Source organism: Urtica dioica, chromosome 11 (genome assembly GCF_054948205.1).
Source record: "Urtica dioica subsp. dioica isolate 48M chromosome 11, U.dioica_male_clone48M_v1_H2, whole genome shotgun sequence".
NCBI classification, from domain to species: domain Eukaryota; kingdom Viridiplantae; phylum Streptophyta; class Magnoliopsida; order Rosales; family Urticaceae; genus Urtica; species Urtica dioica.
In genome coordinates, this window is record NC_142766.1 from 21,350,865 (window position 1) to 21,376,915 (window position 26,051).

The 26,051-nt window shown below is 39.5% G+C and overlaps 8 protein-coding genes across 8 annotated transcripts; 4 read left to right on the top strand and 4 right to left on the bottom strand.

Annotated features, from left to right (window-relative positions):
- Window positions 1-806: 806 nt before the first annotated feature.
- Window positions 807-3,995, top strand: LOC149382328 (E3 ubiquitin protein ligase DRIP2-like). Its single transcript, XM_089601867.1, has 7 exons — window positions 807-1,244; window positions 1,826-1,925; window positions 2,296-2,587; window positions 2,676-3,112; window positions 3,209-3,259; window positions 3,339-3,411; window positions 3,504-3,995. Exons 1-7 carry the CDS (start codon window positions 1,130-1,132, stop codon window positions 3,669-3,671), a joined length of 1,236 nt encoding a protein of 411 aa, XP_089457993.1. The 5' UTR covers window positions 807-1,129; the 3' UTR covers window positions 3,672-3,995.
- A 453-nt stretch (window positions 3,996-4,448) lies between these two features.
- On the top strand, window positions 4,449-5,820 carry AIP3 (ABI3-interacting protein 3). Its single transcript, XM_089630172.1, has 3 exons — window positions 4,449-4,573; window positions 4,675-4,785; window positions 5,401-5,820. Exons 1-3 carry the CDS (start codon window positions 4,565-4,567, stop codon window positions 5,659-5,661), a joined length of 381 nt encoding a protein of 126 aa, XP_089486298.1. The 5' UTR covers window positions 4,449-4,564; the 3' UTR covers window positions 5,662-5,820.
- A 117-nt stretch (window positions 5,821-5,937) lies between these two features.
- On the bottom strand, window positions 5,938-6,923 carry PRA1.E (prenylated RAB acceptor 1.E). Its single transcript, XM_089630171.1, has one exon. It carries the CDS (start codon window positions 6,703-6,705, stop codon window positions 6,085-6,087), a length of 621 nt encoding a protein of 206 aa, XP_089486297.1. The 5' UTR covers window positions 6,706-6,923; the 3' UTR covers window positions 5,938-6,084.
- A 198-nt stretch (window positions 6,924-7,121) lies between these two features.
- TPR10 (ankyrin repeat family protein) lies at window positions 7,122-10,386 on the bottom strand. The gene is made up of 13 exons (XM_089630170.1): window positions 10,231-10,386; window positions 10,038-10,100; window positions 9,752-9,922; window positions 9,524-9,655; window positions 9,151-9,290; window positions 8,875-8,961; window positions 8,654-8,779; window positions 8,416-8,568; window positions 8,225-8,287; window positions 7,840-7,941; window positions 7,553-7,723; window positions 7,393-7,472; window positions 7,122-7,304 (listed from the first exon to the last, which is right to left on the bottom strand). The coding sequence occupies exons 1-13, from the start codon at window positions 10,259-10,261 to the stop codon at window positions 7,241-7,243; spliced, it is 1,383 nt and encodes a 460-aa protein (XP_089486296.1). The 5' UTR covers window positions 10,262-10,386; the 3' UTR covers window positions 7,122-7,240.
- A 1,964-nt stretch (window positions 10,387-12,350) lies between these two features.
- On the bottom strand, window positions 12,351-13,604 carry LOC149382332 (uncharacterized). The gene is made up of 2 exons (XM_089601477.1): window positions 13,151-13,604; window positions 12,351-12,430 (listed from the first exon to the last, which is right to left on the bottom strand). The coding sequence occupies exons 1-2, from the start codon at window positions 13,602-13,604 to the stop codon at window positions 12,351-12,353; spliced, it is 534 nt and encodes a 177-aa protein (XP_089457603.1).
- A 2,852-nt stretch (window positions 13,605-16,456) lies between these two features.
- ANX1 (Malectin/receptor-like protein kinase family protein) lies at window positions 16,457-19,090 on the top strand. Its single transcript, XM_089601478.1, has one exon. It carries the CDS (start codon window positions 16,457-16,459, stop codon window positions 19,088-19,090), a length of 2,634 nt encoding a protein of 877 aa, XP_089457604.1.
- Window positions 19,091-19,617: 527 nt separating this feature from the next.
- On the bottom strand, window positions 19,618-20,915 carry LOC149382334 (small ribosomal subunit protein uS19x). The gene is made up of 4 exons (XM_089630188.1): window positions 20,809-20,915; window positions 20,553-20,701; window positions 20,393-20,450; window positions 19,618-20,067 (listed from the first exon to the last, which is right to left on the bottom strand). The coding sequence occupies exons 1-4, from the start codon at window positions 20,809-20,811 to the stop codon at window positions 19,819-19,821; spliced, it is 459 nt and encodes a 152-aa protein (XP_089486314.1). The 5' UTR covers window positions 20,812-20,915; the 3' UTR covers window positions 19,618-19,818.
- Window positions 20,916-24,893: 3,978 nt separating this feature from the next.
- Window positions 24,894-25,914, top strand: LOC149382335 (uncharacterized). Its single transcript, XM_089602052.1, has 2 exons — window positions 24,894-25,055; window positions 25,148-25,914. The coding sequence occupies exons 1-2, from the start codon at window positions 24,966-24,968 to the stop codon at window positions 25,658-25,660; spliced, it is 603 nt and encodes a 200-aa protein (XP_089458178.1). The 5' UTR covers window positions 24,894-24,965; the 3' UTR covers window positions 25,661-25,914.
- Window positions 25,915-26,051: the final 137 nt, after the last annotated feature.

The window sequence follows — 26,051 nt, forward strand, 5'->3', positions numbered from 1 at the left end:
TCTCCTCATGATATATTTATTTTGGCAATGTATCGGGTGAATTTTTTGGTTGATGATCTTCGGGTATTTAAGTTCATCGTCGACCAAAGTACAAAAAAAAAAAAAAAATCTATGAAATTGCTCAAAATGTAGCATGTTTTATTATCTTGCGATTGTTGGAAGATTTGCTCTATTATTATTTTGAATAATTTTTTATTTGAAATCTAATCTCTTTTTTTTTTGTCAAATGTGTTAAATGTATGTTCTTGATGGTGTTTACCCGTTATTTATATATATATATAGTAGAGAGTCTCGAGTTATTATATATATATATATATATATATATATATATATAACAAATGTATTACAAAAATAATTAAATTGTGTGTGCAATATATATAAATAACAAATGTAGTATGAAATAATTAAATTGTGTGTACAATTGAATAATTATTTATTGTTGTCATTTTGAAATATTCATTCGCAGACATTAATATGTATGTATATATATATGTGAAATTTTGATATTCCTTAAATATTATCAATCCAAGAAAAAGACATTGGGGAAAGTTTTATGCAATAACAATTGAGATTAGACGAACGAAACACATTATCCTCAAGAGACTTCAACTCTTAATCCAGAAAGTCGAATCGTCGAACTACTAAAAAAAAAAAAACAAAACGCGTGTTGTCTCTCGGTTACTAACTTGCACGCCCAAATTTTGTATATCTCAAATAAAAACAAATTAATAAACCTAAAAAGTAAATAGTACAAAAATAAGAGGGCAAATGTGAAAGAAAACCTTTGGCATTGACTCAACAATCCATAATAAAATGATAATAATATGGTTTTGCTTTGGCGTCGAGAGTGGAACAACAAGAAAATAAAAAATAAAAAATATATCCCCAACAACAAAAGAAAGAAGGAGATTTGGGTTTGTCGAAAAAAAAAAAAAAAAAAAGAAGAGGAAACCAACGAAGCTCACGTAATTGTTGTAAAATTTCCCTATCGTTTTCCCACCCCGAAACCCGCCTTCTTTTCCTCTCTCGCTCAGATCCAACCCAAATAAACTGCCGTTTGAATGCCGTCTATAGAGAGAGAAAGCTCAAGGTGAGTCCAGAGAGAGAGAGAGAGAGAGAGAGATTGGCTATGGCGGGTCAGGTGATGAAAGTGAAGAGAGAGACTCTCGAGGCATGCATGACGTGTCCTCTTTGCGACAAGCTCTTGAGGGAAGCCACGACCATCTCTCTCTGCCTTCACACGTGTAAGTTCTTCGAATTTCTTTCCCTTCTCTCTCTCTCTTTTTGATCTGGGCATGGATATGATTACTTTCGCGTATCGCCGTTCGAGCTCTCTGCGTTTATTTCAATACACGATTCGTTGAAGTTAAAGATTCTTTACGTTTCGGCGACTTTGGAATTCTCTTGTCGGAGAGTTTCATTTGTAATCGATTCGCATTGAGGTCGATTTCGTAATCTTGACGTGTGATTTGGTCTGATAGTTGAATTTACGGACTTTGGTGTGTAATTTAGGTCGTTTTGTTGGGGCGTTTGTGATTGATATAATGGTAATCTCGTCACACTCGTCGTGCTCTAATTTCCATGCTGTGTTTTCATAATTACTATTTCCATGTATCTGCTTAGTTACTCCACCATTATTCAACGACTGTTTATTGCTGTTAAATAGCTTCCAAGAAGTGAAAATTTAAGCAGTCCATCGTTGTGGTTGAATTGCTAAAGATTGATTCATGTGAATTATATTTTGTTGATTTGGAAATTTAACGAGTCTACTAGGCTTTTGTATCGGTTTTAATCTCTTGTTATGGTGTTGTTAATTTGGAAGCAGTTTGCAGAAAGTGCATATATGAGAGGCTCTCAGACGAGGAGGTCGATTCTTGTCCTGTGTGCAATATCGATTTGGGATGTCTTCCGGTCGAGAAACTCAGGTTTCTACTTCTTTTTTTTATCTCATTTTTTTTTTTTATGTTCAAAACCCTTCTCTTGACTTGAACACAAGTGAGCATTTTCTTGTTTACATGCAAAGACTATGGTAGAGAGCATTACTAATCCTTTGAATATGTTAGGCTGAAAATTTTTCTTCGAAGATATGTGTCTCTTTTGATTAATATGGGAAGCTTCTAGGATTTTTTTTGTTTTAATAGTTTGCTGTACTCACTTGACATTATGTGAGAAAATTAAGACACTCTGCTCTACATAGCAACGCTTCTGAACTTGACTGATTTCACTTTATTCTGCACTTATTTTTTTCGTCCTTCGAAAGTCATATTAATATTTGTTAACTCTGTGGACACTCAGGCCGGATCACAACTTACAAGACATACGGTCGAAGATCTTTCCTCTCAAAAGGAGAAAGGTGAACGCACCCGAAATCATGCCCTCGATCGCAGTGCCAGCGAAGAGGAAAGAGAGGTCGCTTTCTTCATTGGTGGTCAACACTCCGAAAGTTCCGAGCCAAACCGGGTTGACCGGCCGGAGAACGAAACCCGCCGGAAGGAGGGCCGCCAAAACAGAACACTCTTCCGATGACCATTCCTTAACCTCGAGCTCCCCCGAATCCCGCACCAAGTCCTTTCGCCATAAATTCCAGGTTCGAAATGAAAAAAAAAAAAAAAAATCGCTTTTCGTTATTAGAATAACGCTGACGAGGAGTTGTATGGTGGTGTTTATTGGCTCAGGATTCTTCGGCGGCGGAGGCTTCTAGCGAGCAAAAGGGTAACATCGATATCGACGCTGTGGAAGGAAAAGCCGATCTGTGGACCCCGTTGAACTGCCTCGTCGAAGCGGCCAACAGAACCAAGACCTCGAAGTCCCACTCTCACACGCAAGGCCTCGGCGTCGTGGCCAAATTGGAGTCTCCTGGTCTGCACATCTCCGAAGGCAGAAACGAAGCGGATTCGTTGAAGGAACGCGAACAACATGCAAAGGCGAAACTCAACGGGAACAGCTCGTCGATGCCGATAAAGCGTCGGAGGCTTCGAAAGGCGAACCGAAACCGAACGGTGGTTTCGGAAAATGGGTCTGCCTCTGCCCAGGCGGCGATCGACGCTTCCGGGGTTAGCCGGAGTAAAAGGGACAGTCCGATTTGGTTCTCCCTGGCCGCTTCTCAAGATGGGTATCAAGATTTTTTTGCGAGTTTTGATTTTTCCACACCCATAGTTTGTTGATTGATAGATAATCTGATTTTGCATCGGAAAAAAAATGGTTTCAGGAAAGGAGATATTCCGTTGCCTCAGATATCTGCGAGCTACTTGAGAATAAAGTGAGTTTTCAAAGAAGAATTTTCTCTCTTCAACTGTTACCACTTTCGAATCTCTGTTAAAAAATTTGAACTTTTTCAGGGATGGGAAAATGCCGGTTTCTTTAATCCAGAAGTACATTGTTCAGAAACTCGAACTTAATAACGAATCCGAGGTTAGTTCAGTTCCAAACAATCTTAGTTAGACGACACTGGTGGTGTAAGTTATCTTTTTGGTTGATGGTCCCTTGACTTTGTGGATAAACAGATTGAGATTATGTGCCGTGGTCAACCCGTTCTTCCGACTCTGCAACTACAAAACTTGGTCGATCTGTGGTTCCGAACGGCATCGACCTCCAAAAAAGTACCGGCTTCCGTGGGTTCTTCGGCCAAGGACTTTGTCATGGCTCTCTCCTACTCTCGGAAGGCCTCCTAATCCTACCGTTTAGTTTTATAGGCTAAGTTCATTTTCTTTCACATAGAAGCCAAATCTTTATGGCTTGCTTAGGTTTTTTTTTAATACTTTATATTTTTACTCCACACACTTGTGTGTTACCATGTCAGAGGTGATTCTTTATTTCATTTGTTTTGATCTTGTCATGTTATGTTGTATAGTAAAAGTATGTAATATTTCTGTCAAATGTTTTTTTTTTTTTTTTTTCATGTTACTTATTACTGATATACTGAATGGGATGTGAGAAAAAGAGACGGCTTGTTGATTTGTTTTTAATATCAAGTTTTCTAATCTTTTCTCCACAAAGATTTCGGATAATTTATAGAAACCCAAATATGTACTCTAGTACGGTCGGATTTGGAACTTGGAAAATATGAGAAAAAAATGAGAATTCGTCATGTTTTTCAGCTTTGTTTGAATTGAGAAAAGTAAGAAGGAAATTAGATTTTCACCGCTTTCAAACATAGCAAATAAGTATGATTTTTCCATAGATTTTTCTACAATTTTCATTCTCCTCAAATTTTTACTTTTTCTCACAGAATTCTAAACGGACGCGTAATGTGTATTTAAAGAGAAAGGTTAATTGAATTGAGTAATTACAAGTTTATCACATTTTAAATGGGATTAAGGACAAAAGTATATATGAAAAACAAAGACCCTCAAATTATAAAGCAAGCTTTACTCAAAAATAAAAAAAAAATAAAAAAATAAAAAAAAATTATAAAGCAAGCCATATTATGTAAAAAAAAAAAAAAAATTGAAGGGTGTTCTAGTACTTTGCCAGGTAAACCCAGCCAAGTTCGTATCAAATACATTCGCTCTCTACACTGACCAGGTCACTGAGAGCTATTCTTGTTTTCCAGCGTCGATCAAATATGCAACAGGTATAATCGGATTCGCAGAGCTGGTTCGGTTTTTCGCTTTTTTTTTTTTTTTTTTTTTTTTTTAATATGCATATGTATATATATATGTATTTGGGCATTAGGGTACAGGATCTGAAACTGAGGTGACATGGGAGGACCAGCAAAACATCAACAAATTCGGAAGATTGAATAATCGACTTCACGAGCTTGAAGAAGAAATCAGAGTCGCCACGGTACTATATATCAGTATCACTTGCTGTATTATTGACTTTGCTTTTCTGTTCATGATGACCTAACGTCGTTTTGCTTTCGTAAGAGTTTCATTTCTCAAAGACCTTGCTAATTCAATTTATTGCGCAGCTAAATTGAATCGGTTTAGTAATGATTTTATGTCAACAAACACAAAACGATGAATTAACCTGTAGAAAATAGGATTGGTGCAAAAGATCAAGAAAATGCTTTGAAACATGTTTTGGTTCTAAAAAGCAATCATCTTTTTATGGTGTCATTGGTTAGAGAAGTTAAAATGAATCGGTAATGGATATAATTTAGTTAGAAAGGAGAGATGAATATAAGATTTTATGGACATTGTTAGAGTTTGGTGACCCGAACGGGTCTGAAAAGTCCGCAGTGCGACAAATCCGATTTTCTCGGAACTTGGTGGTCATTTCTCCTTTTGTCGTGTTTTGTACTCACAAAGTGTTCGACATAGTGAAACCTCTACCTGTGTATATATTTTCATTTTTCCATCCGGGGTTTTCCATGTAAATCTGTTGTGTATTATTGTTCTTCGTATGTACTTGTTTACGTTCGCGAATTGGTGACAGAGATTGTATATCTGTGTATAGGAGGCGAATGACAATTTGGAGGACGCCGGGAACGAGTTGATTCTGACGGAGGAGGATGTGGTTGGGTTCCAGATTGGCGAAGTGTTTGTTCACGTCCCAAGAGACGATGTCGAGACGAGGATCGAAGAGATGAAAGAGGCCACCTGTAAAAACCTCGACAAGCTCCGACAAGAGAAAGCCTCGGTGCTCTCTCAGATGGATGAGTTGAAGAAGCTCTTGTACGCCAAATTCAACGACTCCATCAATCTCGAGGAGGACTAGAATCAATCACATTTCCATTTACTGAATTTCTTTTGTGGGTTTCAATCGAATCGGCTGTTACTCTTGTTATGCTGCTTCTTTAGTGTTTGTGAAATGATAGAATGTCATGAATTTTTGTTTCAAAATTAGGGGGAAAAAGTTCTCAACTTGGATGTGTTCCATTTCATTTTTGGGTCTGCACACAATTAAAGTCGGTGTATTTTGTGTATTTGGGATTTTGAAAAGAAATGGCTATGTATTACTCTTTGCTTTCAAAACTGGAAAGAATAAAAAAAATTCTCCAACTTTACTAATGTTCATTCATTTCTCATATATTGGTCTACACAAAACAAGACTCGAGAATTCCGTTTTACAACAAACCCCACAACAGCGAAAAACAATCAAATAAATTAATCAATCAAATCCTTAATCAACAAAATATTGTCAGATCGGAGCGTAACCCGATCTCACCGGCTGACCTCCTCCGACCACAGACATCAATCCTCCGGCGCCGGCGCTCTCCTCGTCGAGAAACAGATCCTCCGTCTCCCTAAACGCCGCGTGAAATCCGACCAAGCAAACACCGATCACCAGCGAGACCAGCACGTTGACCCCGACGTCCGTGAACACCAATACGAGGACGGTGATAATCCCTAGGCCAGCCATCACCGTCCGATCGTCGAGCTCCTGGCCGACCACCACCACCGGACCGTCGCGGAAGAAGTAGAGGAAGAACCACCCGACGAACACCAGCAGGAACGCGATCATCGACATCGGGTGCCATAGGAGCCCTAGGAAGACGATCAGGAGCGCCGTCATGGCGTAGTTCACACGGAAGTAGGAGAGGTTCCACCGGAGACGGTCCATCGTCGCCGCGTAGTGCTCCGGCCGGGAGAGGGACGAGAGGTTCAGGACCTCGCGCCAGGGACGCGCCGTCGCGATCACCGTCTCCGTCGTGCGTCTCGCGCGCGAGATGAGAGAGGTTTCGTCGGTGGAAGGAGACGGAGGTTGGCCTGCGGTCGCCGGAGGCTGGGTCCCGTAGCCGCCGGGAAATCGTGTCGCCATGGTCGTCGTGAACGTTCCGAAACCCTAACCCAAATAATTTGGGATCCAATCTGATTGGACGGAGAGAGAGAAGAACGTAGAAAAACGTGGCGTGGCTATATCAAAGAAGCAAAAGCGAAAAGCTATGAAGTTTGAAAGTTTGGTTATTCTTTTTCAATGCCACGCTGTTTGGAATGTTTCAAAAAAATAAAAAAGTTGAATCCAACCTGGACTGTTTGGACTGTAAATAAATGTAGACTTTTTGTCTCCCGTGGTGAAATTAGTTAAAAGTTTTTTATTTTTATTTTTTTTATAGAACGGTCACTATTTTTTTTAACCTGATTAATTTATCTATTTATTAATTAAAGTAGTAAATGAGATTTAATACAATGTAAACTTGTCAAGAACAAAACTTTCAAAGAAATGAAATCTACTGATACAATGGAAACACACATTTCATTCTCAAACTTGGCATGTAAGTAAAAGCTCTTCAAAGTAAACTAGTGTTGTTTCCATAATTTTCTACACAAAAGCAAAAGGAAAAAAAAAATGGTCACTAAGATTTCTCCTTTTCCATCTTGTCTGTGCCATGGAATTTCCTTCCGGCTTCGACAGCTTCCCTATTCAGATGACCGTAATAAACTCGGTTAGCCAAATCAGTTTATCTTAGATAAGAACCAATCACAATTCAACACTCGAGAGACAAACCTGAAAGCATCAACGAGCTCTCTGCTCTCGGGGTTGAGCGTCACACCCTCGTAAAACGCATTCGCCGCTTCTTCAAATTTCTGAGCAACAGAGACCAGAAAAATAAATTAGGCCAAAACGAAACAACTAAGAGTCGTCAAAGAGTAAGAATAGGACGTGCCTGCAATAAGCGTAACGCGGCACCTTCCCTATAGCAGGCCTTAGGCCAGTCTGGTCTCAGAGCTCTACATGTCTTTGCATCGGCCAAGGCATGATCGGCTTGACCGAGCCGGAGCCAACAAAGGCTTCGGTTCGAAAACAGGGCAGCTTCGGTCGGGTCGAGATCAATTGCCTGTCGATATTAAAAAAAAAAAAAAGACAGAGGCTTTAGAGTTTGCAGATACAGAAAAGAAAGAAAAATTTATATATGTAAAGATCGGAAATAGTCAAACATGGTGGGGGTGGTACCTGAGTATAAGCATCAACGGCCACGTCAAGTTCATTTCTTTTGAAAGCTTCGTCTCCTCTTAATTTTGCTTCTGCGGATTTTTTCTTTGCCTCAGGCGTTACCTGTAACGAGTTTTTCGCATACTCAGCTAAACTGATGATTTTCGATCATCATCCATCTTGGTTAGGAACATAATAGACAAGACTTGAAATTGATGAATGAGGGCTCGAACTAATCCGAAGACTCGAAATGATAGATCATAATCTAAAACTCGTATAAGTATTGCAGAACTAGAACGTTCACATGATTGTGTCAGACTATAGATTTGGTGCTCAAATTTTGAACTTTGAGCTTTACAACAATTCTTGTGTAAGAAACAAACAAAACCGACTACCAAATGAATACCTGAGGGAGATCTTGCATTGGTTCTTTTTGCTTATTTGCTTCCTTTTGGCTTTTCCATTCTTCCTGAAAGAAAAAAGAAAATAATAACCATTAAAGGTTTTTGTAGTACACCCATTATACTTGTCACTTTTTTTGTAAAATAAACTACTCCGCAAATAACACAATAACACAAAATTTGAAGGCGTCAATACCTGTTGCCGCTTCGTCTCAGCATTCATATACTCAAGAACACCATCGACCGTCCATTTTGGGACGTTCTCAATCTTCGAGGTCATGGGAAACAAGACCTCGACAGCATCGCGATTCCCTCTTCCGGCGGCAACCAGTATCGGTTTCGTTCCTTCCTGTGATGCAAATTAAAAAATATATGAACGCTCGTCAACAAAACGAGAAAAAACACAGAAAATAAAGCTTAACAAACAGTCTAACCTCATCGGTGGCATTGGGATCGGCTCCGGCTTTCAACAAGCAGTTTATGATTTCTACAATCCCATTATCAGCGGCAATGTGCAACGGAGTTGCTCCCCCGGCACTAATATTTATTTTAGCTCCCGCCTAAAAACAACCAAGAAGCAACACACATAATTAGTATTATTTAATTTTTTTTTTTTTTTTAAATAAGAGTCAACTACAAATGGAAATTGCAGAACCTCAATCAACAAGTCCAGGCAAGGCAGTGAACCCGCAGCTACTGATGACAAAAGCGGAGTGATTCCGTCCTCAGTCTCGGCATTTGGCTGTAAATGTTAGGATCTTAGATATTGGAGTATCATAATTATAATAGAATATTAAGAAGTTATATTAGTGTATGAGGGTAAGCGAATTGTATAGAGTATAGAGAAAAGGACGAAAGCCCGAAAATCTATCAATGTTTACAATTTTAGAGCAAAAGCGGGGAAAATGGGATAATAAAATTATTGGCTTACATTAGCTTTGTTTTCTAGCAAAACTTTAACAGCGTCGGGTTGAGCGTGGCCAGCGGCCCAAACTAACGGAGTCCCGGATTCACTTTCCGAATCGACATCGACGCCTTTCGAAATCAAATGCTTCATCAGCTCAATATCTCCTGCAAATAAAAGCAAATAAACAGAAGTGAGAAGCTTTGCTCTGATGTCATTTCCACGCTATTCCAAATAAAACACAATCCCTCCAACTTGATTAACCGCTCACAAACTGCCTCGAAACTTGAAAGGCCTGTTTCCTAATCTAAAATGTAGGACTAAGCTCAGTTGAAACGAAAACTAATTTAAAACCAAATATTAAGAGAAGATTAACAGAGTCAAAATAACGAGCGATCACCTATGCCTGCGGCGTGGTGCAGAGCGGTGGCTCCTAAATTACTGGCTATGGAAGCATCGGAACCATGGTCGAGAAGAAACTTAGCGGTCTCTGTGTGCCCTTTCCTAGCAGCATGAATCAGAGGAGTCTCGCCTGTATATACGCACCAACCGTCAAATCTCCAGCGAACACTAGAGTTCTCGTTATCACAGCACTCAGTTTACACAATTGAAAGCCGAAAAAACATACCATCTTCGTCTCTGGTATCGACTTCGAGTTTGAGGTCGTCCAACAAGTAGTTGCAGATTTGGGTCTTGCCCTCGATGGCCGCGAAATGGAGAGCGCCGCGCTTGTTGGCGTCTTTCACGTCTTCTATCGTCTTGGCCAAGTCTTTTCCGTCGCCTAATTGCCCAGCCAACTCTGCGCATGATAAAAAATACCCAAATATCTCAGACCCACGAAACCATGGACACGGTACATTTTGTAATAAGGTGGGTCAATTCGCGCCCGAAATCGAAACAGAAGAATCGCGTACTCTTGATGAGGTCAAGGTTCCCTGTGCGAGCGGCGTTCAGAAATAATTGAACTTTCTCCCTCACTGAACACGATTACACAAAGTTTATGAACACGCACAAAAAAAGCATATATGCGAAATCAATGGGTATTGAGGTTTAATCAAACGAGAGAGAGAGAGAGAGAGAGAGAGAGAGAGAGAGATGTGTTCGTACCTGCAAGGGCAGCGGCAGCATCGGGAGCCATGAGAGAGAGAGAGAGAGAGAGAGAGAGAGAGAGAGAGAGAGAAATTTGAAGGACTGCGAGGGAATAAAGAGAAACTTCTGGGGTTTATGGTTTATGCGAGTGAGTGACTTGGATGACCTGGGTCGGACCATAAACGAAATAAACTTTATATGCTATTTTATGACTTTTGACCTAAGACATTATATATATATTTTTACACAAAGGTCCATCTTACTCTTTAAATGTCGTTTGTCAATGATTAATGGCATCCCATGATTAATCTATAATTTTGGATTTCAAAAGCGTCGATGATCTTGTCGGTATAAATTTATATGAAAAATAATATTTTCAAATTGGAAAAATAACATATTTTATATTCTGAATTAGATGAAATGCTACGTTTAACTTTTAATTTTTATAAATATTGTATCTTCAATTTATCATTCATAACACGACACGAGTATACCTTTTTTGACTTTTTTATTTTAGCGACAAATTTTAAAACCCAATTTTTATATGTGTTTTTAAATTTTAAGCTTATAAGTGGATAAACTCACATAACTTATAAAATTAGATTAGAGAGAATAATATATATGAGCTTTAATATATAAAATCGTAAATTTATAGTAAAGTGAACATATAGCAAAAATGTCTCATTTGCAATATAAAGAAGTTTATTTGTCATGGATTTTAGTTACGAGAGTTTAGTTGAAAATCATAGGATAGAGATTGAAGAACTTGTTGAATTTGATGATATTCGTAGATATATATATATATATATATATATATATATATATATGGTATCTAATGAAATTAAAAAAATTTCATAGTACTGTTTTTAATAATGCGTATAAAGAAAGTTATATTTCAATAGCTTGTGATGTAAGAACTTTGTTTTTGTTACTTGCTATACTAATTAATGAGTGTGTTCATATGATAACATAGATAGATAAATAGAGATATAAATAGATAGATAGATGATCTGTTAAGGAAAATGGACACGATTGCCCTAATTTTTTGAACATCATCTATGCCTTATTTCATGTTTTTATTTTAATCAATGCTCATTTTCGTGTCTTAAATGTGGGGCATTCTTATGAGAAAAATATGAAAAGAGCATAGAAGCTTATCAATCTCAAAATATAAGGATAATAAATGTCATTTTTTCGCCTTTTAACTTGATAATAACGACAAATGAAAGCAACCTAACCAAATTCCAAAGTTGAAAGTAACGAGTAACAGCAGTTTGCATCTTTAGCAAACGACAACTTTTATTTTGCAATAAATTTGGGAAAAAACGACATCTTTCGAGCAAAAAAATGAAAAAACGACATCTCAAGGAAAGGCACTAATAAGCTTATCGGGAAATGGAAATATCGTCTAAATTTTAGAAGAATGAAGTAAGCCCCACAGTTATATTTGCTTGACCATAACTTTTATATATCTTGATCATGATGTGGGTAATATTTCTCATTCTACATGGTATAAATATCTAAATATATTTGCAAGAAAACACAACAAAACAAAACCCATCCTTTATGACCTAATAATACCACTCGCCATTTACTGGTACAAAGTACAAACTAGCTAGTTAATAACTAACGATAGCTCGAGAGAGTGTTTGTGAAATCATAGTGAACTCCTTCACTTTCAGAAGACCATGTTGGAGCCGATCAGATTGCAAAAAAAACTTTGCGCTCATAAATATTGTTTGTACACAGTACAATCAGAGAGAGAAAATGTAGACGGAAAATTTTGGCCTCATAAATATTGTTTCTTGTGGTGCAAGAGGTACATATAATAAGCATTAGTCCAATATACAGCCAAAATCTGTGATCAATTAATTAAACCTCATTGAAACTATAATGATATATCCTTCCTCTCCATTATAATTTACGCATAGCAAATATAAAGATCACGTGTCCCGGCATATTATATAGGCGCAATAAAGCCTCCTTCAAAACATACATCTCTGTTCAGTTTCTTCTCGTGTGTATTATCTGCATGGGACATGCAGACTGAAAACCCTCCAAACTACCATCGTAGTGATGCGATGGAAATATAGCCATCCAAAATTAACGATCGATATATGTTTTTTTTTCTTGTTTCGTCATAATGACTGCATCACAGAACATGCAACTGCTTGAGCCCAATGCCTAAGCTTCGTCTTCACCTGCTGAGGATCTTCACCTGGCATTATATCACATATATAGAATCAAAATTATTAGATCATTATTCGAAGCTAGTTAAGCTAATCTAAATATATATATATATATATATATATATATATATATATATATGCACAATGCAAAAGTTACAAATTAAGTAGTCATGTCATCTCTTCTACCCTTATTGCCGTTAAAGAATTCACAATTTCTAACTAAGTTTGCACATAAACGGTAATCACGTTACAATATACTCAATCAAAACAAAACATCGTCTATAAGGTAACATTCTAGGAATCTTAATTTTAAACAAAAGTTTAGTTAAATACTCGCACATTTTGATGCCATGTTAGTCTCGATATAGGACCATATTATAGTCAATATATAATATCCGTACTGTGATCAAAACTTGATTATTGCTTACCCTAATATTAGCATCCATGTATAGCATATACATATGTCTACTCTTCTTATGTTTTTATCCATACACATATATGGATTGTTCATATGCACCAAAATGATTACAACAATTGTTCAATAGAAAACCTATCCAGCCAAGGTAGAGAATTGGACGATGAAGATCTTAGACCGAACATTCTCTAAATGTATGCTAAAATATACCCTAAAGAGAAAATCATATTGAGGTTATTGATGAATTGGACGAGGTTTTCGGCAATTAGAGCCTTCGGGTCATATTAATAATTAACTAACGATAATGTGGTGGGATATTATATTAAAAATATACCTGGGGTACAGATCTTCCAGGTGGGCTCGGAAGAGTCAGCAGCCTTGGGGGTGGTCGGAGGAGAGGAACGTCCGAGGCTGGACGACGACGATGATGACGTGGAGGCTCGCCCCGTTGGTGTGGAGGCCGGGCTGAGCGACAGCTGGCGGTTCACGGCGAAGTAAAGATCCAATGCCGGCAAGGTTTCGCACAGAGCGTGACTACCTTCTTCTTCGACGAACCCAAACCCTAGCTCTATGCATCCCCTGAGCTCGCTCAGATCCTCGTCGGTCAGAAGCTCCGCCTCCACCTGATCTCCGTCGCAATTGCTCCTCCGGCGATCTTGCCGAAGCATCTGCTTCCGCCGCCTCTCCCACGCCGCGTCTCTCGGCGTCTCGCACGACGAAACCTGCTTCGTCAGCCGCTTCTTCATCTTGTCGTTTTGATGATGATGATCGTCGTTTTGGCTGTCCATGATGATGATGATGATGGCTGGGTTTGGGTTTTATGTTAATCTTTCACGTGAATATTATATTATATTGCTATTGTATGTTTTAAGTCGCGTCCCACGGGGAGGGGCTGTGGGACGGCGGCGCGTGGTGACACACGCTTGGTATATATATTTCTATCTACCTATATGTAGAATATTACTATATATGCGTGTGTGTTTTGTTTGTTTGTATATATATATGCTCTCATGCTCAGAGAGATCTCTCTTTGCTCCGTTCGTTGTTGCTGTTATATTGAAGGAATGTCACATCATTGTGACAGGCTAGATGAGATGGAGAGAGATGTCAAGTAGTGTGTTGGAAAAAAAAAAAGAAAAAAAAAATTAGTTAATTATGCCTAATTAAAGATTAGTTTTGGAGGGTCTAGTTTAATTTGCACCGCTCGTTTTGTAACTGTAACCAGCGGTTTTCTTGTTAAATTTGGGGACACTTTCATAACATGCGTAATTTTATGATAATGGGGAGTATATATAATGAGAGGGTTTATTCCTCTAATCTGTGGCTGCCAGTGACGTGTCACTAGAAAGATCCAGCGATATATGCTTTTACAGTTGAGAGTTAAATGGGAATTGAGTGACACGGCCACATTATTTGAGCTTTTTATTAGTTATGTTTATTTGGTTTCAAATGGGATATATAGCTAGTTATTTAGTGTCGAAAACAACGTGCGCTTCTCTGATTTTGTGCGCTAACTAATCATTAAACAGTTTTCGCAAATAATGTGGGTTTCAAAAGATGCCTCCATTTTGTTTAAACCTATGGAAATTGAGTAAAACAGTGGGATATATTATATATACTGTATATCGCTTCACAAGATGCGTACTTGGTTTTTAGCTGGATTAGTGCATTGATCCCTAAAGCTCGCTAATTAACGTTAAGCTATAAAACATTTGCTTTTATGATTAAGTAGGTAGTTTTATCATTTATCAAATATAGATTGGTTTTATAAAAAAAAATAAAAATAAAAACGAGTTTTTGAAATTTTAAATATTCATTAACTAATCAATTCGTGACATTTCTCACATAAAGTGATATTTCTTGCAATACTACTGCAATCCCTGAATTTAATAGTTAATTACTTTGTCGCTTAAATATTGCTCCTGACAATTGACATTCACCTTGAACTTTTGATTTTTGACACCCAAATCCCCTCTAAATATTTTCAACAAAAACAATTACATATTTCAAACTTCCTAACGTATTATTATTTAATTAATATGTAGCTTCACAACATCACTAATTATTTAATTATTGTTTTATTGTAAACAACAAAAATTAAAAACCAAAGTTACAAAATAAATTTCATTTTTAGTTTTAGCTGCATATTTATGAAATAACTAATGATTTTATTAAATACACATTAAAAAAAATGTAGGCGTCAAACGTGCCATATTTCCCAGTAAATGTATATAAAAATTAGAGAGTCCGTAATGTCAAAAAATAAGAAGGAACAACTTTAATCTTAAAAACACCATCGTAATCAATTTTGTATTGTATTTACATTGTTCATTTACTCTTTACTCGTCCTTTTGAGTTTTACTTTTGGGAACTATTTCAGTTCATCTAAATATCTGTCGCATTATGAGTTTTAAGCTTTCTTCGATAGACAGGTTGTTCGTAGAGCTTCACAATGATTTTTAGTCGAGAACACTCATCAAAACAAAATTATCTTAATTTGATCAAAATGGATAGTTTTTAGTTACAAGAGCATTAGCCTATATTTAAAATTCCTATATTTAAAACCGATAACCTATCTTAAAAACCGGTAAAAAAAAAAAACTTCCTTCACCTTCATGATACCGATTTATAAACTTTATTACCGAGACTACCGTCACAATCAATGTAATTTCATAAATACCGATTTTTAATTATGCATTTACTCCCCCCCTATGTTTTATAAAAAAAATAAAAAAAAAAAAAAATTATTAGACCTTGTCTTCCTCATCGTCACCGGAATTCGATCGAATTTTTCAGTGATTTTTAGGTCAAAAACAATCAAGATCAAAATTTAACTCGGATTGATTTATGGATACTCCAACAAGTTGAGGGAACTAGTTTTTTTTTTTCATTTTCAGTGCCTAGAGATTCAGGTAACTTACTGATGAGCTAATAGTAGGAATCCACTACTCATCCATTACATGTTTTCATACTTCATTATCTACAGATTCAATTGCCTTTATGATTTTTTTTATCGGAAAAATTGCTTTTATGATGAACATTCAATAAGAACGTTTGAAGTTGGAGAAATACCAAGAAATGAAGATTATGGCGGTAAAATTGTTTATTTTCCTTTGCCCCCAAACTATTCAAACGGCCTACTAAAAATCAACACATTTATATACCGTGAATAAACTTACCCCCTTCAAAACGAATGCACTGGAAATCCCAAGCCATATTTAGCCAATTACTAATAATTTCTATAGAGATCCAAACACGTCCATTAGATTTAGAACCAACCAACAAAACCCATCAACACCTATGCTCTCTCTCAATCATCAGTACTCAACCACCTTCCAAAAATGCAAAAACCAAAAAACAAAGCCGAGAAAAAAAAAATGAGACCATAATTATACAAAATAATTATTAAAAAAAAAAAAAAGGCTTCTCTTCTTGCCTGGTATTGGTACCTCTGATATCCAGGTAAGGCTGTGAAAATTTCTTGATCTTTAGCAATGGTGTAGCTTACCTCAACACACACACAGAAAAACCCGAAAATTATAAATAAAAAAATAAAAATAAAGGCGTACGGGTAAACCTGCATTGTTTTTTTTTTCCCCTTAATTACACGCCATTCATTTGTTTTCCTGTACGCCCAGCTATGGCCATGAAGACCAAACCCCACAACAACAACAAGCTCTCTATCTCCATCGCCGTCCTTCTCTGCGTCCTTTTCAACTCGTTCCGAGACTCGGCCTCGGCCTCCGAGCCTTTGATCCTCGGGTGCGGGGCCGCCGGAAAAGACTCTGACGGGCGGGCCTGGGATTCCGATGAGAAGTACTTGGCCCCGGGGACGAACTCGGCGGCTCTCCGGGCCCAGTACCAAGACCCGGCCCTCCTCTCTGACACGCCCTACATGACCGCCAGAGTCTTCCCGGCCAACGCGACCTATCGGCTCCCGGGCAAGGCCGGGCGGCGATACTGGCTGAGACTCCACTTTTATCCGGCGGTTTACGGGACCAACGACGCCGAGACCTCCTTCTTCAACGTGGTGGCCGACGGAACCGCTCTTCTCCGGAACTTCAGCGCCGCCATAACCTGCCGGGCCTTGACCCAGGCCTACCTCATCCGCGAGTATGCCTTGGCTCCGCTCGCCGGAGACACCCTCTCGCTCACCTTCGAGCCACTCTCCGGCGACGCCGGAGGATTCGCGTTCCTCAACGGGCTCGAGCTCGTTCCGCTTCCCGACGACGTGTTCGGGTCCTCTGTCGGGGTCGTCGGGTTCTCGGACCAGACCGTCGACGCCGCCACGGCCAACATGCAGACGGTGTACCGGCTCAACGTCGGGGGTCAGTACGTTTCTCCGGCGAACGATTCGGGAGGACTCACGAGGGCTTGGTACGACGATTTTCCCTACTTGTACGGGGCTTCGTCGGGGGTCACGAACGAGGCCGAACCGAACACGAAGATCGATTACGGTGACTTGCCCGGCTACGTTGCTCCGGTGGACGTGTACAGGACGGCGAGGTCGATGGGGAACTCTAAGGAGGTCAACAAGAACTACAACCTGACGTGGGTGTTTCAACAGATCGACCCGAACTTCATGTACCTCGTGAGGCTTCACTTCTGCGACTTTCACTACTCGAAGCCGAACGAGGTCGTCTTCAACGTTTACCTGAACAACAAGACCGCGCAGTCCGCTGCGGACGTGATAGGCTGGTCCGGCGGCCGGGCCGTCCCGACCTACAAGGACTACGCCGTGTTCGTCTCTAAGGGTAAAGACGCACCGGCGGAGGAAGAGAGAGAGCTTTGGCTGGCGGTGAATCCGGCGACGGAGACAAAGCCGGAGTTCTACGACGCGATGCTCAACGGCGTCGAGGTTTTCAAGCTCGAGTCTTCGCGGAGCCTGGCGGGTCCGAATCCACGGCCATCGGCGATGCTCGAGAAGAACGAGCAGGACCACAAGAAGTTCACGGCAGCGAAGCCGTCCTCGTCGTCGTCGCACGCGCAGGTGATCGGAGGTGCAGCTGGGGGTGCGGCGGCGTTCGGGATAGTGGCGGCTCTGTGCGTTGTGGTGTACCACCGGAAGAGACGAGCCGGCGGGACGGAGTCCCACACCTCCAGCTGGCTCCCGGTGTACGGAAACTCCCATACCACCGGAAGCAAATCGGCGATTTCCGGCAAGAGCACGGCGAGCAGCCACCTGTCGGCCACCGCGCAGGGCCGGTGCCGGCGGTTCACGTTCACGGAGATGAAGAAGGCGACGCGGGGCTTCGACGAGAGCAACGTGGTCGGAGTCGGCGGGTTCGGAAAAGTGTACAAGGGCGTGATCGACGGCGGGGTCAAAGTGGCGATCAAGCGGTCGAACCCGTCGTCGGAACAGGGGGTCCACGAGTTCCAGACCGAGATCGAGATGCTCTCCGAGCTCCGCCACAAGCACCTCGTCTCCCTCATCGGCTTCTGCGACGACGACAACGAGATGTGCCTCGTCTACGACTACATGGCTCGCGGGACCCTCAGGGAACACCTGTACCGGAACAACAAGCCGACGGACTCGCTGACGTGGAGGCAGAGGCTCGAGCTCTGCATCGGAGCCGCGAAAGGGCTGCACTACCTCCACACGGGCGCCAAGTGGACGATCATCCACCGCGACGTCAAGACCACCAACATCCTCCTCGACGAGGCCTGGGTCGCCAAGGTCTCCGACTTCGGGCTCTCCAAGACCGGCCCGGACCTCAGCACCGGCCACGTCAGCACGGTGGTCAAGGGCAGCTTCGGGTACCTTGACCCCGAGTACTTCAAGCGCCAACAGCTCACCGAGAAGTCCGACGTGTACTCGTTCGGGGTGGTTCTATTCGAGGCTCTGTGTGCGAGGCCGGCTCTGAACCCAAACCTTCCCAAGGAACAAGTCAGCCTCGCTGACTGGGCACTCCACTGCCATCGCAAAGGGACGCTCGGTGACATCATCGACCCGTCACTCAGGGGCAAAGTGGACCCCGAGAGCATCAAGAAGTTCGCCGACACCGCCCAGAAGTGCCTCTCCGAGCACGGCATCGACAGACCCACGCTCAACGACATCCTCTGGAACCTCGAGTTCGCACTCCAGCTACAGGACAACATGGACGGCACCGGAGCCGGAGCCGGAACCGGAACCGTCGCCGCCGATCCCGACACCGTTGCAACTCATTACGCTAAGCTCAGCCTTGGGAGCGACAGCGATCTCGGAACAGACGACTCCAGTAACCACAACACAACCGCTGTGTTTTCACAGATTGTCAATCCCAAAGGACGATAAAAATATAAATTAAAAAAAAAAGGACCCCAAGCGTTTTAGCAATTTAACAGAGAGCAAATGAAGGTGACGCTCAATGCTACTCATTCATTGTTGCTTGTTCTTTCTACTGTTTTTTTCTCTTTTTTTCTTGTTGGAACGTTGTTTGTTTGTTGCCTTAATTGTTTTGGATTTCATTGTCTCTCTTCCCTCTTTTTATCTGTTTTGTCATCATAAATCGGACAGGATACAAGAATTCATTAGCGTTCCATTGAGCTTTTCATCAAACTCAAACGGATTAAAAGTTTGTCCTGCCCGCTGTTCTTTAAGATAAAACCCATTATATTTATATTCGATCAGCAACATTTATTTTAGTTTCTCATTGGATTATAGAATTCTTGTCAATTGTCTCAGTGCGAAACGAACGGATATATCTCTTTCCTAAATACTCCCGCATATCATTCTTCTTTATAAGTAGCTCATACTTCATAGTACCACATAAAAGATCCAAAATCTACGAAACAAAAGTGCTGTGATAGTAAAGAATAAGATAAACAAGCAAAATTTTCTTGATCAACATTCTAGTTTACGAATAAAAACTCTGAATTCATCGGTTCACAACAACCAAAACCAATCAAGGTGGAACCAAAAAACTAGCATGAATACTTAGAAGATCTTATCAAACATAAGTTTCCGACCAAACAAAAGACAGAGTAACATCTACCGAGCAGACCAACAGCGAAATAGAATCTTCACTTGAGGGGAATGAACCTGGATGAGTGAGTAGCACCGATACCTGGCCTTCCGTGCTTGACGGGCTTGTACGATATCGAAAACTCAGCAAGATAATGTCCGATCATTTCCGGCTTGATTTCAACCTGATTGAAGGTCTTTCCGTTGTAGACGCCGATGACGCTCCCGATCATCTCGGGAACGATGATCATGTTCCTCAAGTGGGTCCTCACTGGCTCCGGCTTCTCACCAGCTGGTGCCTCCCTTTTCTATTACAAGCAAGTTCACGAAACAAATTATCGAAAATTCGAAACCATTCCAAACTTCAGATCTAGCTTTAATTGAAATGTAATGGCATATACAAAACAGCTTTTAAGACAAATCTAACGCTTCTTGAAGATCAATCTAACGCTTCTCGGGATTATAATCATACACATTGAAAAGCAGCACGGCGAAATCAAGTTTCGATGAGTTTCATTCACCAATGATACAGAACATTAATTTTAAGACAATTGATATTATGATTTCTATTCACAAACTAGAGAACAAATGACAAAGGAGAAATCACAGAAAACGATGATAAAAAAATCTCACGGCTTTGCGCAGCTTCTTGATCAAGGCCATGGGCTTTCTCTTCAAGCCCCTCTGAAACCTAGCAACACGACATCCCGATTAAAATATTCAGTGAGATAACATTCACAGAGAACAACTCAATCCTAAAAATACTCAAGTTAAGAGAGATTTAAAGGGAAACCTTCTGCGAGCCCGAGCAGTGAAGAGCTTGACAAGCTCATCCGTGGACATGTCAAGAAGCGAATCCAAATCGACGCCTCTGAAGCTGAACTTCTTAAACGTCCTCTTCTTCGGAACGCCGGCCACCGCCACTTCAGGCTCAACGTCCGCCTGAAATACACCGACACAATATCCAACACATACTATCATCAGAAACACGATAAATCGAGATTCAACCAAATTAAACACCGTCACAATGAGAGATCTTGGAAACTAACCATTCTCAGAGAGTACGATGACGATCTACCCTGCGTCGCGGAGAGAGAGATAAGAGAGAATCGGCGGACTAGGGCTTTGGTATTTAGGGCTTTAAGCCAACTGGTCGTGTTCGTATATATACTTCGGGTCAACGGGCCGGTTGAGTTTGATTAATACGGGTCGAGCCAGATAATCCGCATTAATGAGTAGACGACAATAAACTTCCTCCGCTTTAAAACGACATCTTCTTGAGAAACATATTAAAATAAACGAAAATTGTGATATTTGCAATATAACATTTTTTAAGAAATATATATCATTTATATTCAAATGAAGGGATATGCTTGAAATTTTTAAAAATTGAAAGTATGAATCGCGTATTTCTATTAAACTAAGGGGATACTGTTGATATTTTTCCAAAATAAGTTGACTAAGAACAATTTTGTAATAAATTAATACAACTACACACAAAATATATAATCATAATAAATATTATAGTTTATTTATAATTAAATAAAATAATTATGTATTATTAAAATCTCACTCTAAAATGGAGTGGGATGAATAATAAAACTCCATATTTTGAGCTTCATTATTCTTTAACTCCATTATATAGTGAAAAAGTGAGTTGGATTATAGTATATTCAACTCAATTTTATTATACTCCACTCTTTTGTGGAGTGAGTTGAATATGCTTTCATAATATATTATGACACTAATATCCTTTTATCTATAAAAAGTTTCATTTATTTTTATAATGATAAGAATTATTTTATATTTTTCTCTCGTTCCCATCTCACAATATATACATAAGATGGAAAAAAATGTAAATATCTCAGAGTAACTATTTCAAGTTAAAATCATTCCTAAACTACATCACGAACTAAATACATTAACGATATACCATTAACGTTATATTTATTACTTACTATATATATATATATATATAAACTTTGTTTCATTTTTGCGAATATTATCTTCCATCTGAAGAAACACGTTTTTTAGGTGAGTATAAAAAAAGAACACGTTTTTTTAGGCGAAGACGAATGCATAAAATAAAGTCTTAATGGAAAATTCACAGAGAATGAGGTATTTGAAGAAATAAAAGTTTTGAAAACAAAATAATTCATATCATTTCGATATTATATATTATAATTGGACAGTAGTTTTGTAACAAATATAAATAGGGTTTACAGGTCCAATGCTAAAAAAGATCGACAAGTTGAATGTTAATAATTTGTACGCGATTTTGTACAATTAATGTTTTTCTTTCCGTGCTAGTGTTACTTGTAAGTTTTTTCTATAGTGTTATATCTTGAATTATTAGACCTAAGATCCCTTGGAGGCTAATGAGGGATCGGTACTGGTGAAAGAGCATGTATTTGGTTGATTCAAGGGAAGGGTAGGGAAAAACTTGTTGCAACTGTGTGATGCACTTTTCATATTCATATAGGAAAACACGAGAGTAATGTGAACGAGGTGAGGGGATTGAGGACAACTTTGTTTCGATAAAAAAAAATATGGTTCTAACTAATAGGCTACAATAATATATCGAAAAGGAAAAAGTTCAAGTAGTGGTGTGGAGAGTCATTTCTAACATACAAATATCGATGGTCGTTGTTTTTAGAAGAAAAAAAAACTATGGTTCTAACTAAACGGCTAGATGAATACATCGAATGGGAAAGAACTCAATTGGTGGTGTGGAATAGGTAATTTATAACAGACAAATATCAAAAGTCGTTACCATAGTTATTTGAAAACGCAAGCAACCACGGCGAGTTAAGGTGATATGGCCTAGAAAATTTCCACTTCTTGTTCGAAAAGAGAAAGGACAATGAAAGGTTTCTTACGGGTATTGTTGATGTCGATTTCAACAATCTCAAATTATAATATGATATATAGTTGATTTATTTAAATGTGAATTTCAGATGACGTCGTATAAGAAGCACAAGAAAATCGAAAAAAAATGAATGGAAATGAATATAAATATTTGATGCTTTTATTAATAATCGGAGGTATTACAATCGGGGGGCGAAGTGCCGAACTCAAAAGGGGGGACGAACTCAGAATTATAGAAAAATGAGAAATCGAGTATAAAATGCGTAAGCTTGCGTGTGCGGAAATTGACATATCGGCTTCTTTTTATAGCAGGGGAGGATTCGTTGAAGTAGACATATGTTCATCAGTTCGGCTCTGCCATGTTGCTGGTCGAAGTTATCTCAGATCTGGTCTTCGGGGCGAGGTCTTCTGTTTGACCGAGACGAATTCCCCTGACTGGGTCCACACGGGTAATTCGTCCTTCCTTTGGCGAACTGGGCTTCTCAATGGGCTTGGGCCGATCTCCAGGAGTCGAGTTGGGCCTAGATAATTATTTGAAAAACTGGACTGCGTCTGCTGTTGGGCTTTGGTCAAACCGAAGCCCAACTTGAATGATTTTAATATTGGAAAATTGATTTTTAACCCCCACAGGTATACCCTAAATTATTAAAGGTGATTTGTTCATTCTCTACGCTTTGTCATCTTCTTTGACCACCGACAAATTAGACTTCAATCCTTCACAATTTTGGATTAGTTTGATGGGTCTTCCTTCAGGTTCTCTATATCTCGCTAGGGTCAAAGGGCTGGTGACATTGCTTGGATAATTTTTGAGGTACTTTGAGAGTTATGGAATTTATCTATGACTCAAAATTAGCATTGACACGAGGAAAAATATGTTGGCGAGGTTTTATTTTCGTACGCAAGCAATCGAGTGTCTCAGTGGATACAATGAAAATTTTAGAATCTCATAGAGACATGCTTCAAGTACCAATTAATTGGGCACGAGATTGGTTATTGTAACAAGAAGTAGTGGTATAGAATAATGGTGTTCCAATCACCTTATAATATGATGTACATCGGTTGGATTAAAGCATAATCAATGTTAAAGTGTTGTTTTACTAGTATTGATGTACTAATTGGGAAGGGGAAACATGATAAATCAATAACTTCAGCTAAATCATCGGTTACATATAGATGGATAAGTTAATTTAAACTAGTTAGCTTATAAAATTCGCATCTATTCTATATGCCTAAATTTAAGTGGTGACAAAATTTGAGATTGAGTATCGCATCCCTCAAAGCTTACTCAACAAATTGCAAATTTGTATGAGGTGACCTTAACGAGGCAATAACTTATACACATTTTAAGTAATAACGGGCAAAAACTTATACACATTTAAGTAAACCATCGTTATCTAGCATTGCTACATTTGTACGAATTTAAAACTCGTTAATACAAACTTTTTTTTATGTAATTGTTATTTATATTCGGTCTTGAACTCGATATGGTAAGGTTTAACTTCACAAAACAAATCGTCACCAAACTTTATGAAGTATTTCGTATATATGGTAAGATTATCCTATATAAAAATATGAGCTAATTAACCAAATTTATTCAGCTAGCCATTTTATAAATTAATTGAAGGTATGATTGTAACCGTTGAATGGCCGAGGTGACAACAAACAAGAACATCGTAAATTTGATTGTAGGAAGATATGTTGCCTAATCTTATTCATTGCGTAAATAGAAGTACAACAACATATTACTTAATTATTCATTTTGCTCACTATATTTTATTTAAAAATAGTAAATGAATAACTTCCATCATCAAGAATTAACAAATACAATAAAAAAAAACACTAATTTCATATGTACCCATTCTAAGCCTAGCTCTAACGTAGGTATCAAAATTCCTCCCAACCAATTCACTAAATAACCATTAAAAATACTAATTAGAAAGTTTATACATCTCAATCTCATCAAAATAACATTCACCAAATCACATATAAGCCCTTTAAAAATTAAATGAAAACCAAAAAGGCCAAAATTAAAGAAGAACAACAAGAAATGATACTCTTGTAACTATTTAAGCCATAGACCGTCCCTATCCACGCCATCTATCGCAAACTCATTTCCAACCGTGGATCTACCGCAAATCCAAAGGCTCACGTTTAAACATTTCTTAATCTAAGTTGATCCGTGTGGCGTTGCTCTCGACCAATCACAGCGATCTATTTGCCTCGTCTTCACATTATATAAACCGTCCCAACCGTCACTTATTCGTATTAGAATTCTCTGCATCCGTGTCATTTCTCTGCAAAACCGATCCACCGAGTTAACTCACCAGTAAAAGAATCCATGGCTTCCGCCGATACCGCAAAGGTCTCCAAGTCCAAGTCCGCTCCGGCGAAGAAGAGAAGTACTCCGACTCATCCTTCTTTCAGCGAGGTATATTATCGGAGAGACAGAGAGAGTTCGATAATGTTTTTTATTTATTTTTTGTATGCTAATTTAGTGCGACTGTTTTTATGAATCCGTAGATGATAACGGACGCGATTGTGTCCCTGAAGGAGAGAACTGGCTCGAGCCAGATCGCGATACAGAAGTTTATCGAGGAAAAGTACAGCAAGACTCTGCCTCCTTCTTATAAGAAGCTTATTCTGAACAGCCTGAAGCGACTCGTCGCTTCCGAGCACCTCGTTAAGGTCAAAAACTCCTTCAAGCTTCCATCGGCTCGCTCCTCCACCAAGCCGACCGAGTCGAAGCCGAAGGCAAAGCCAGCTCCGGCGGCGGCGAAACCGAAGGCGAAAGCCAAGCCTGTGGTCGCAAAGGCGAAGACGAAGGCCGTACCGAAGCCGAAGGCGGCTGTGAAGCCGGCGGCGAAGGCGGTCGTGAAGCCGAAGGCCAAGGCGGCGCCGAAGCGTAAGGTCGCGAAGCCGGCGTCGAAGTCGACTCCGTCGAAGGCGACTCCGTCGAAGGCGAAGAAGGTTGTTCCGGTGAAGAAACCTAAGAGCGTCAAGAAATCGCCGGCTAAGAAGAAGGCGAGGAAGTGAGGAAGAGATTGAGAAATGTTGTTTGTGCCGAGTTTTAGTGCGTTAGGCTCTTGTAAATTACGCAAATGAATTCTAGGGTTTGTTTAAGAATTTGTGGTATAATGATTTCCAGTTTGGGTTTATCGTTCTTTCTTAATATACATTCTTATTTCATTTTCAATGTAGCTTTTTAATCACTCATCAAAATCTTCTTGATGAGTTTGGATTGTATCCAGTTAACGCGCCATTAATATATTATTATATTCGGATCTTCATTAGCCGTGTAGTTTGGATACTGAGAATTCAAGGAAACGGTCACATTATTGCTTTTTTCTCGGAATTGTATGTCTCGGTGAACATTTGAACGTTCGCTTTTAATTTAATTTCTTATATTATACCGGTTTTGTTATTT